The sequence below is a fragment of the Bombus bifarius genome, unplaced genomic scaffold, assembly GCF_011952205.1.
Source record: "Bombus bifarius isolate JDL3187 unplaced genomic scaffold, Bbif_JDL3187 scf7180000008239, whole genome shotgun sequence".
Lineage (NCBI taxonomy): Eukaryota > Metazoa > Arthropoda > Insecta > Hymenoptera > Apidae > Bombus > Bombus bifarius.
Window position 1 is genome coordinate 43,722 of NW_022884533.1, and position 12,764 is coordinate 56,485.

General features: G+C 53.9%; 1 protein-coding gene across 3 annotated transcripts in view; it reads right to left on the minus strand.

Moving 5' to 3' along the window:
* Positions 1-3,393: 3,393 nt before the first annotated feature.
* LOC117211507 (protein Wnt-6-like) overlaps positions 3,394-12,764 on the minus strand; it is a 54,367-nt gene continuing 44,996 nt past the window's right edge. For all 3 annotated transcript variants that reach the window (XM_033455460.1, XM_033455461.1, XM_033455462.1), the window contains 3 exons: positions 4,596-4,715; positions 4,323-4,522; positions 3,394-4,241 (listed from right to left, as the gene is read on the minus strand). In XM_033455460.1, coding sequence (XP_033311351.1) covers positions 3,780-4,241; positions 4,323-4,522; positions 4,596-4,715 — 782 coding nt within the window. In that variant the 3' untranslated portion in view covers positions 3,394-3,779. The remainder of the gene's footprint in view (positions 4,242-4,322; positions 4,523-4,595; positions 4,716-12,764) is intronic.

The window sequence follows — 12,764 nt, forward strand, 5'->3', positions numbered from 1 at the left end:
TTCTCGGATATTATGCGACCGATAATTACGACACGGCTCTCGACTCGAGCCAAGGGAAAATTACGCGTTCCTCGTGACCGTAATTCCCTTCCCTCCTCCCGTTCCTACGCGGCTATCGCCGAAACGCTGTTCGGCTTAACCGATTTTCCGCGATTCGCTTAAATCTCGAGCGCGGATCGAATCGCAACCGCGCTTCGATCTCGCGCGATAAGGATCGAGGAACGGAGAGCGCCCGCGGCCCGTCGCCGCCCGACAACCGCGATTTTCCGCTTTCGTTTTAACTTCGAAACGGCAGAGAGACGACGTCGAACGAGTGCTATTGCTATGAGTCGAGGCATCGGCAGGGAACGCGGCCGAAGTTCGTTCCTCGGAGGAACGCGGAAGACAGCGCACAGCGAACGCTAACCGCTTCTAAATGTTTCTCGAATCGATGCGAATTAGCGCTCGAGCGCAACTCGTGACCGTGCTTCCGAGGTCTGGTGAAAATCGAACGATACGAGCAACGAAATTAAACGAACGTCGTACCGCGAGAACGACGGGGAGGAGGAGGAGGTGAAGGACGATGAAAGCTTATCCGGAGCGCATTCCGAGCGAAAATTGCTAGCTTCTCCCGACCGTCTTAGCGCTTGCCCTTTCAGTGGAAAAAAAGAGAAACGCGTGGCTAATTACGCAAGACCAGTGTGTCAGGGGGAGAGAAAGAGAGAGAAAGAGCAAAGGGATGCAGAGAACGAACGGAGAGGGGGTCGAAGAAATTCCAAGAAGCTGGAAGAACCGTAAAGATTTCAACGACCTCTTCCACCTACCTCGTGGCACGGTCCTTCGTCCTTCGAGAGATGGCTGGAGAAGAGAGCGCGCGAGGTAGACGAGAAATATCTTTTGAAAGAATATCTCGAAGGAGGAGGAAGAAGAGAGTCGTCGCGGCCGGTGGCCCGCGTTCGGTAGAAACGGTAAACGGTGCACCGGCTTAAAGCCCGTGGAATTATCCTCCTGTAAACACCTACCTAATTAAGATTGGAACATTTTAACGTCCTGCTCGGGGACCCCAATAAACCGCCTAACGTACAGCCAGTTTGTTAGGCGCTTATGGGATCGTTTAATTAATATTGGCGTCGGACCAGCGCGGCCGGCTCGAACGACCGACCACCTCCGGCGCCTCGATGTCTTGCCCCTGTACACTTGCAACTTGCACCGTCTAACGCGTACGAGGACCTGCTTCCACAATTTCCTCCCTCCTCGGTTCTTCCCGTTTCTCCCCTGCTTCTTCGTCTTTTCCGATTCGTTCGGCCGCTTCTTCCCCCGAGTGCCAACGTTCCTCCAGACTCGGTGGAAAAAGCTGGACGAACGCGTGTCGCGAACGATCTTCGACTTGTAACTTTCGACGAACCATCCGGTTACCGATCAGGGCCTTATCGTCGTAGCTTTCCTCGCCGCGGTTCGAAGGCGACGAGGCGAACGGAGTGACGCGCGAACTGGCAGGACCTCGACGAGAAGCGGGAAGCGAGAAGCACGACGAAGAGAAGAGAAGAAAAAGAAGAGGAGAAGGAGCGACGGCGCGTTGCCGGCGCACGGCACTCGGTTCTCCCTCTCTGGAAGGCGAGCAGGACGATTAATCACGGTCGCGTTTTGCGGTTTTGTCGCGCGTCACGACCCACGTGCGTTCCGCGGACCCCATTGTTCCGCGTCTAATCGTTCCAAGAACGTTGCCGAACGATCGTTCTTCGTGGGAGAGTTCAGCTCGTTCGTTCGCTCGCGCGCCAGTGTCCATTCAATCGTTACGTCCCGTCATTTTTCCTTCCGCTTTACGAGCCTTCGTAACGAGCAACCGCCGCATTACCGCTCGTTCACCGACGTCTTCCACGTATCAAAAATCGAGCAACGTTCGACCATCGTTAGAGGCTCGCGCGCGAGGCGACGAGAAAAATAAATAAACGCGTGAACGCGGTAATCGGTAAATCGAGCATCGCGTCCGGCCGGGCGGGTATATGCTCCGCGATGCCGATGTTTTCATTAGGCCGTAATAACCGGGCCGGATCGGCGGATGTCGAGCGAAATTGAATTACCACCGGAAGATCTCTCGGCCGTGAGCAACGGGAGAAACTAAAATGGCGCGTTGCAGAGCGAGCAGCGGGTCTCTGGCACGAGGTGCGCGCGCGGTTACCCCGGGACCAATTTCGAGGGGCCATTTTTCCCTCAAAGGGGAACGTCGACGGCAGCCGAAAATTACCCTGGTTAGACCACCCAGTCGGCTCAAAGCAGACCAATCTCCTGGCCATGGGCTAATCGAGTCGAGTCGGCCCGGTCGTTCGGCCTGGTGGGGCTAATTGCAGCTCACCACCTTCCTACCCTTCGGAGGTCGACCTCTCTATTAAGAGACCTTTACGCGGCCTCTTCTCGCGCGCGCACGCACGTATCTCACTGTTCCTCTCTGCCGCGTCACGTATTAAATTGAAGGGTGTAAGCGCGATCCTAAATTTTTTACTTAACCCCTGCCAACGAGTTTTCTCGGCCTCGAGGACCCTCGATTCTCGTTCACCGGCTCGCCCTTGTTCACCCTTTCCTTGTTTATCCTTCGCCCCCCGTTCAAGTCCATCGACGCTCTTCGCTCTTCCACGCCGACGATCCCACCTATTTCTTCCTTTTCTCTTCCCACGAAGGAACGACCGAATTCGTACGTACGTGTAAATTTCATAATTTAGAGGCCGTATCCATTGTCGTCGTTGCGGGATCAGAGGTACGGATCGAGGGAACGAACCGAGCGTCGCGCGATACAATAGCAAACGCGTTAATCTACGCGTCCCACGAACGAACACTGCCCCATCGACGGATGAGACGGACGGACGAGCGCTTGTCAAGGGAAAAAAGATTTCTATTCACGGAGTTTATGGCTTCCGCTATCGCCGAAACGTGGCGAGCGTGTCGCGATACGGCGCGAGCCTCCTTTCCGACTTTATGGTTATGCGAAATTCCTCTCTCCAGTCGGCTCGTAAAACTATTTTATAGGAGATGTAGACACCGGTTGTTTATTGCTTGCACGACCTCTCCCGTGTACAAGGTCGAATTACAGCTAAAAGCCTATGTTCTACACGACGCGATAATATACGAGGCCTCCTAACGTCTCCGTGTTTCGTCGATTTCCTCTCGGTCTGGGGCCCCCGGCATTCGCCGCTCTTCACGAGCACGCGTTCCAACCGTTTTACGCCGCAGCCCGTTTTCTTTCTCGGTTTTATATGCAATGCGAAATACTCGACTTACCTTGGAGGAAAAGCTTCGCCCTCTAGTCGCTCGATCTAGTCGATGTCTCGACGTCTACGAGCGGCAGCGATCGACGTGCCGGTCGATCGTCGATCGACGCGATTGCGGTGCCATGTTTCGAAAGTAACGAAAGAAAATTCGGCCGGGGATACACGTTTTTATTCGCATTTCACGCTGCACAGTATAAACTTTCGTCCATTCAGTCTTATGTACAGTAAATGCGGAGAACGCAAGCGCAAGGGGGCAAAAAGGGGGAATGGGAGAGGTTGAAAGGCGGCGTGTCGACAAAAGTCGAACGAAAGCGAGTAAAGCGACGATCGTTTCGCGCGCCGCGAGCAAGCAAAGCGCGAAACGCTCGAAACGAACAGCTGGAGATACTTGGAAAGCTTCGAACGATGGGACGCGAACGATCGAGCTCGCGACTTATTTACGACTGATTGTTCGCGACTCGACCCTCGCGTCCAAACTGTTCGACAGCGCGTCGCGTATATTACAAACGTTTATTCTAACGGTGGACAGGCGACTCGTTAGCGACAAGTGTTGACCGTTTTCTTAACCAGGCAGGTGTTGCAAGTGACCTCGCAGCACCAGCGGAACCTGCATTCGCAGCTGATCTTCTCCTTGACGACTCTGGTGTCGTAGCCTCTACCGCAGCAGAGCAGCTCGCATCCGTCGACCCCTTGACTGGTGGAGTTGCATCGTCGTCCCTGTGTGCCCAGGGAGCCCGTTTTTCTGTTCGGCTTGCAGAAGTCCGGCGAGTCCTCGCTGTATATCAGATCGAATCTGTCCGGCGGCTTGATGGTCGGCCCCTCGGTGATGAAGCTGTGGCCGTCGTTGCTCGGTATCACCTTCGCCGCACCGTCAAACGACTCTTTCAGCCTGTTGCCAACGTCGCGGAACGCAGGCATTTTCCGCCAACAGGTTCGAACCGTGCATGATCCCGAAAGTCCGTGGCACTTGCATTCCGTGCTCATAAAGTCCCTGATGGCCTGCGGCAGAGACGAGAGAAAAACAAAGCAGTCGCGATATACCGTGAAAGTTCGGGGAACGGGAAAGCGCGCGTTGCCTACCAGACGACCGGCGTTGTTGTTGTGCAGCTTCACCAGCGTTTTGATGTCGCTGCGCTTGCGGTAAGGGGCGTCCATAAAGTCCCGTGACTTCTTAAATCCAAACTTTACGTTGTCGCCGCATCCACCCCACTCCCAGTCACCCTCGGTCGGCAGGCTCTTCTCCATTTCAGCGGTACGGGTCAATTTACCGAGCCGATTACCTGCGCAATTCGCGATGTTCGCGAGATCCGAGTCTCAGGGTTGCGTAGCAAGAAATCTAAACTCGTTGCTTACCTTTCGCCGTCATCTTGTCGCAGGAGCATTCGACGAGGTGTCCCATGGTGCAAGCTCTGGTCACCGCGTAGGTTACTCCGGCCGCGGTGATGGCGTTCACAAAACCCGTCTCCCTGGTATCTGCGAACATCGGCACGAGTTACGAGAATCGATTAGCGGCCGTTTGTTCTTTACGACCCTGAAAAGCTTCGAGATTCCCGAGCCTCGCGTTTCCAGATTAGATAGACTGCCGAACGGAAGAAATCGGATTACGACGAACGAGGTAATTGCAAAAGGGAGGATAAGTCCGTTAATCGAGTATTCGCTGAATGGACGGAAACGAATTTAACGTTCGATAGAGGGGAACGACGAGCATAGACTTCGTCTCGCGTCTGAAAACCGTGCGGACGTCGGAATCCTGGAGGAAAGAAAGGGCGCGCCCTCCAAGCGGAAGGATTTCGGCAGCAACGGAGTTGGTTGCGACAGACTCGACGTTTCCAAGTGGACAGACAGACGGTCGTCGAGGGATTCTGGCAGCGACGCGAGAAGAGCGAGCCAAGCAGGAGAGAACGAGGTCGTCGGATTTCGGTGGCGTGTGTATTCAGTTTCACCTGTCACGTCTCCACTCCATCATTAGGCGGACAATGCACGCCGGAGGTTCCACCCCTTTTCAAAACGGCAGATTACCACCGCCTCCGTCCAACGGCTCCATGTCACCCATTGTCTCTCACCTGTCCGAGCATCCGGGTTTTGCAAATCCTCTCCATACCCTTCCTTTATTTCCGCGTGTTCACGAGCCCGCTGCCTCCCTGTGTTCCCACTCCTTCCGTTTCTCTCCCGCCTCTAGACGTTTCCAATCTACGATCCCGCAGGCAACCCGATCGCTGGTTTCCCGCGCGATCAAAGTTTGCGCGAGCGGAACCGCGATAGAATCTCGCGAGTCCGCGTTGGCCCATTAGCGGATTAACTTATAATCGGAAGGCGGAATGCGGGTCCAATTACCGATTCCTTTGGAGGCGCGGGCGCGCGATCGGACTCGCAGCTGTGCGTCGAGTTGTTGCGCGGCCAGCGCAGCGGAATCGGTGCCCTCCGTCAAAGTATCGAGAGCGCGTATCTGTCGGCAATCGGTGGAAGCCGGAGCAGCGATCGAATCGAAGCCGAGCGGCCGTTCGAAGCGTTTCCGCGCCGCGAGGCAATTATCCTTTTCGAACGTTTAAGCGAAAACCAGTCGCGAATACTAATGCCGCGCGGCGCGGCTGCGTGGATCGAGCCTCGAAATCTCGGACGACATCGGGAAGGAAACGCGCGAGAGAGGAAACGGCGCGCCGCAGCGAAGGAAACGGGGCTGCGGGGCTGGCCAGAAGGAGAACCGGAGAGCGGACCAGGGTAGCGAGGGCAAGAAAAGGGAGAGACGGTGGCGGCGTGGCTCGCCTCTGGTCTGCGCCAGTCTGGGAAGGGGTTATACGCGTTAAGCTCGGTTCTCCGTGGTTCCCATGGATTCCAGCCGGGTATCTTCGGCGCGGATCGACACGCGGACGGACGAACGAACGGACGGACGGACGGACGGAACGAGAAGACGCAGCCGAGAGGCAGCCTGCCACCGCCCGCGTATCTTCCGATGCATCGCCTCACCTTTCAGTGCGTATTTAAACGATACGATAGTTTTATACGAGCGATCTGATATCGAGGTTCGAGAGCGAAAGGCCCTGGCTCGTTCCTGCCTCCGAGCTTGTATTCCCTGACCGTGTTCCGCATCTCCGCTGCTTGCCTTTTGCCTCATACCCGTTGCTCGCGTCGTTCGCTCGATCGCGATCCTTCGATTCTCCCTTCTCCTTGCTCCTCCTCCTTCCTTCTTCTTTCTTCTCGCGATCCTTTGACGCGATGCAACCGTCGAATCTTTCTTCCACTTCCGGACGCCCTCGATCGCCGATGATTCGCATAGGATCTACGAGTTATCGGTACCTACGTCGACGCATCGATGTACGTTGGACGATGGAGCGAGCGACGTTCGTGGCGAAGAAAAGGTAAAAGAGCGTGGCACAGAGGGCCGGGAATGTTCGAGGCGGAGAAGAGCGGCAGGTAATATAAATCACTTGGAATCAATTAGACACGAGGGATCGCGAGCCGATGATCTTGCAGTGCTGCCAGGTGCACGGAGCGCCCATCTTCTCGGGTCGCCCCGACGGCTCAGCCAATTATCAGCATTCCGGGGCATTATCCTCGGAGCGAGACTTACGCCGTGTTTAATTGCGAGTGGCCTTCTTCTTCTTCTTCTTCTTCTTCTTCTTCTTCTTCTTCTTCTGCTTCTTCTTTGTCGTCGTCTTCGTCTTCTTTCTTCGACTTCATCCCTCTTCCTGTCCGTAGTCGCCTCCTCTTTCAACTCGTCGCGGCCTTCTCTTACTCTTGCGTCACTTCTGATTTTCGCGTTTACTCGCGAAGCATTTCGCTCCATCGAGAACACCGTCCCATCGAGCTTTCGAACGTCGTTAGTCCTCGTTGAACGTCAAAGAAAACGCAGAGAAAAGGAGCGTGGTATTCGTGGAATCTCGTTACTCCGTTGCTGGGTGTCGTTCGTCATCGTCTCCGATCGGTCGTAATCCGTTTGCTCGTCGATTATATAAGGTGACGAGGATTCATCGCGCGGTATTTATACGCAACCGAGGCTGCCGTCGTTGCCCCTTTTTGCTACACGGCTCGCTTAACGGGACACGCGTAACTCTTGTCTACGGGTCAGCGTGAAATGCAACCGACCGACGAATCGACGTGTTCGCCTTAAACGGACGACGCGTCGATCGTACGACGCTCGGTGAAACGTCTTCGCGAATGTTCAACGTGGTCGAAGGACGCTGGTGGAAAGGTGTGCATCGAAGGTACACCGATTCTAAGGAAAGATTCGTTCCAGCGATCGAAACGAAAGATCAGGGTGGATGATTTAACGGAACCGTCGCGGTCGCGACGAAAGTCGAGGCCGTAAGGCGAATCGCGTACTCGGTCATACGTGTCTGTGGCGAGTCGCGCGACGATTAATCGGTTCGATGGATTATGCAAGTGTGTAATTTGCAACGGTGCACCGTGTGCGCTGCCATTGTAGGAATTATGTCGCGGACACGGACGATCGACGCGACCAGATACCATCGATCGGACTCGGCGAGTGATTTGTTTCGCTGGTTCGCGATTTATCGCGGTGGATGCGCCGATTCCTGCGCAATAGATCGGTCTGTCGCTCGCGAAATCGCTCGGCTCGGGTATGTAAATCTGCTCTCTCGATCGGCACCGCTGTTTTCAATCGAATCGCTCTCGAAACCGGATATCGCGTTACCCCCGCGTTTCATCGAGTACGCTCTAATTGCGGATGATCCTGCGATTACGAGTAGCGTGCGCGCGCCGATCGACCGAAAGGAGAACGAAGACGGAGAGACGAGAGAGAAGATAAATCGCGGGAAGCGCTCGTAAATAAAGAGAAGAATATCGAATGAGAAAAGAGGCACGGCTTACGGCGTTTAGTTAACCCCCGTGTATAGCAGCATCCTACGAGAGAAACCTTTCCAATAAATACAGCGAGAACGGACGCATGAATGCCAGCAAAAATCGCCCAATGACCAATTGCGGCAACGGCCACTCGCCTTTTCCCGAGATTCCGTGGAATTTTTGAGCCGCGCACCGTATCACCGCTGGATTCTCTTCTCTCGCAGGAATTTCTCTCTTCTTCCGTCTCGCTCTTTCCCCGCTCGACACCCGTCGTTCCGCGCACTCGTACTTTGCCAGCCGAAGGAACCTCTCGGCTCGCAGATACCGCGGTAATTACGGCGAATCGTCTATCCGTCCCTTCCGTTTCTTTCCTCTCTTTCTTTCTTCCTTTCCTTCTCTCGGTCGTCTCGAGACGGTCGACACAGGCGCGGATCTAGACCGTGCGACGATTCCAACGTCGCGGAATTCGCGTGGAAAAGCGGCTGGTGTTTCGAGGAGCCGGGCAGAATCGCGAAGCCGCTCGAGAAAGTCCCGAATGGGGACGGCCCTGTAGTACACGGTTCGACAGAGAGAACTCAAAGTTCTCGTTTTCTCTCCCGGCTCTTCTTCCTCCGGCGTTCCCTTCGCCAACGTAAAATCGACCAAGCATTCAAATGTCACCGGCGAACGGCCAAAGTCTAACAGAATAACAGATCTGTCCCAGTGTTCCGATCTCCTTTTCCTTCCCGATATCCCGTCTCCCTCTTTCGCCTCCTTTCACCCTTTCTCCGGCTACCGATCCGAGTTAAAGCCACGGTAGCCGAGATACAATAAACGTACGGGACATTAAACTGTTTGCTATTGTCAAACCTTTGTGGGAGATACCGGCTTCGCGTCTTCTCGTGTCTCCTCCGCTTTTTCGAGTACAGTCCATTGGAAAAGTACCGATTCGTTATTAATCTGACGAATCGATCGCATCGGAAGCGAAACACTCCTTCTGCCGTTTCGAGCGATCAACGGCTTATCGAATAACCGATGACATCGCTTACGGGATAACGCTGGATCGTGCGTCTATCTGAATCTGCGCTATTTCGAACAGAAAGGTAAGCGGGTAATCGGTAAGGTAATCGGTATGCGGGTGGCAAACTGGCGAACAACGGAGGAAAGAATGGACGATGACGGAGGAAAAAGAGTACTGTTCCGGTGTGGTCAGTAGACACCCAGAGGCGTCGCTTTAGTTACGGGCAATTTCCCTTCCTTGCAACGTGTACTCGGTCGCGCTGCGAGCGAGAAAAATTGAGTTTTCCCTTTTCACTTGGAAGACACGCTTCCCCCATAATTGGCGCTCATGAATCGTGCATTGTCGTTTCCTGTGGCGAGGTTGCTGACTACGCAGCTACCACACCTCGCCGTTGCAAAGTCATGGATAAATCGTAAAAATGGCCTCGCTCCGACCCACCGCAGGCCCTCGTTTCTCTCCACCGTGTCAATTACGTTCCGCGCGATTCGCCGAACAATAAGGACCGACGACTAAATTCGACCGTCCGTTGGGATACTTTGTCTACAGGCCGATACAGACGTTGTCGAATAAAAATGTCAGCTTCCTCGAAACGTTCGCGCGAAAGTGTCTACACGAACGAGGCGAAAGAATCGAGAAAAGCTAACGTTAATAAACGAACGACGTGTGCGGCAGTGGCTACGCACGGAGAAGTACGCGAACGAAACACGCTGGTAGATTCACGAATGTCCGAAACGGTAAAGGTGAGAGGCGCGAAAGGAGGGATGCGGTCTGCGTCCTCTGCGAACCGCATTAGTTAGCACCGAGTTCGCGAGGCGACAAAACACTTAGCGCCATGGCGCTAAATCGCTTTTAGCTGGCTCATTATCGTCCCGTGCTGTTTCGTTCCGTTCCTTCTTGTCTCGTCGTCGTGTCTTCGCTCTTCTCTCGAAGAAAGGAGCTAGAACCGCGGGCGTGTTGTTCGCGAAACGATTCGACGCGTTCCGGCGTGTTTAGGCCGCAGTGGAACGACGCGAGAAACGCAACAGCGACACACCTGGGGACCACCTTGGTCGACGAGCCGTCTTATTAAGCGGAAACCACCTTCTTTATTTCGTATCGTTGATACTCGAGCGTCCGTACGTTGATCGAGATATTCGACGGCTTATTTGCGAACAGGTTGTCCGCGTAATCGTTTGCTCGTTATCGTGTCGGTGAATCGACGAGCACGAGTTCACCTTCGCCAACGACGACAAAAATCTGCGTATTCTTGCCGAACTAAAATAGAACGCGGTAATTATCGTGGACGAAACGTTGCGAAAAGAAGGACCGAGCGGACGGAATAATCGCGCGACGTGGCTCGAGTTTATTAACGCGCCAAGGTGAGCATCCTCGTTAGAGCCGAGGAACATCGACGAAAAGAATGTTTCCGAGGCAATGGAATATACGGGCGACCGTGTATGTATTATATATCGTGTGGTGCACAGCGGCGGAGCAACAGAACGTTCGCGATCCTTCAGCGAAATTTTTCAATAGTCCAACTTTGTGAATATCGACGCGGATCCACGATACGGCCATTTATTCGAATGGGAATGGTTCGCGCGTGCGGGAAAATACCTCGAATTTTCGATTCGAGGGTTCGAATGGGAATCGGTGTTCGAAGGGGCTTTGAAATCTCGACGGTCGAATAAAATCGTCCCTGCTCCCGACTCCGCCTCTCGATCGAGGAGAAGAAAGAGCAATTTGTTGATTCGACGAGGCCGCTTTTAGAGAGCCGTTTCCTTCGTAGCCGAGTAATACGCTACGGAATCCCGGGTGAACGAAGAAAACCACTCTCTTAATTTGGTCGAGACAGGGGCACACGGTATCGAGACGAGGATCCGGGGATCCGTAGCCGCGCTGAATCCTTGCCCTTCGGATACCGAACGAACGCGTCGTGGCAGCACAATAAATTCCTTCCTCCTTTCCTTTCCCCTGGTAGCTCTTTCCACGGGTTTTTGACGCCCGTGTTCTTCTTATCGCGACACGCGGCACCCCTCAATTAAGAGGTGCTGCTCGTCCACGAATGTTCTACCAGTCCAACCTCGGATCTCTTCTGGACTCGGACCACACAGCAGGAGCTACCTGCGAGGCTAACCTATCGGCCAGATCGCGCCCATAAAAATTAAACGTCGCCAGATAAATAAACGTCAATCGAGAATTAAGATAGGCGCCGCCGGTAGCGTGCCTTCCTCCTCGCTTTTTCTCTATGCGCTCGCCCGTTAGGAATTTTCCCTCGCTTCGATCCACCTCGTCTCCAGGATCCACGGATAACCGACCATTCGATACGCTCCCACGAATTTCTCTCTTCTTTTTTTCCTCCGCTATCGACGCCTCCTGTTCACCCAGTCTCGATCTCGACCTCCCATCACGATCCTTCATAGCTCGCGATTACGATTTCCTTCCCCGAATGCGGCGTTGATCGAGCGAAAACAGCCGAACGATGGACACCGTCGTTTTTCGACTAATCTAGTTCCGTTTGAGAGATACATCTTTTTAAGAAGAAGAAAAGAGATAAACGAAAGACGTAACACGTAAGTGAACGTAACTCGCGAATATTCCGAACGTATTTAACGTGCAATCAAAGATTTAAGGATGTCTGCATTCGTGCGAACAGGAACACGACCGTTTCACCCCCGAACGTTAAAAGCATCGTTGTACGGCTGAACGCGTCGAGGGTGGGCCGAAAAGTCGTATATTTCTCACCGCAGACTTCCCAGGGCGAGCTGTCTTCGCCCGGGGTCGCAGATAAATGACGACGTCGAGGATTGTCACCCGAAACGACCGGTTAACACATGGTCGCCCCTGTCATCGATCCGCATCGTCCAATAATGCACCCGGCAGCCAGGGTTTATGTACCTGTCGCTCGACCTTTCCCATCGGACACGACGTCCCGTTTCGGTGACGGTGCGTTCGGAACTCGGTCGAAAACGCCAAGGGAAAAACGGGAGCGGCTACTGACCGGCTTGTAAACCCGTGTCAAGCAACGGGTGTGCCACCGGTAATTACAATGTTTAGCGAATAAGCACGGCGATTACACGAATTTCGCGCAAAAAGTCTGCTGCGATGAAAGCTCGTTAATTGTTTACGGCATAGCCGGCCACCGCGAGTTTACGGTTCCTCGACATAGCATAATGTAATCGGACTTTGTCGTGTTTACGACGCGGTATCGTTTTTATGGGGTGAGGCAAGCTCGTAAGTGCCAGCTGAACCGCAAATTAGATCCTTTTCGGTGGATCCTTTCGCTGCTTCCCTCGATCGTCGTCGTCGTCGTCCTCGTCGACCGCGGTAGTTCTCCGATATTAACGTGACTCGACGCGTCGCCGTGTGCGGTATCGAAACTCGATTTAGCGAATTCCATCTCGTGGCAAGAACATCGCGCGCAGCAAATATCGTCCGGCAGAGTTAATTAACCCGTTGGCCGGTCGGTTTCGCGTCGAACTAACCGAGAGCAGCAAATCGAGTATAAAACGGTATATCGTATCTGCTGGGAATCTTGGAGGGAGCGAACACCGATTGTCAGGCATCGCCGACAGTGTCGGATATAATTCGATCATCGATCCTCCGGTCTGGAATCTACGCGTCCGATATTCGTATCCGTGGGTTGCTCGATCCATCGACGAATCGCATCCAGTCCACCACGAGATCGATCGTATCGATCGTGCAATCTTTCGATCGTAGAGAAGCAAAGAGAAAAGGAGAGAAAG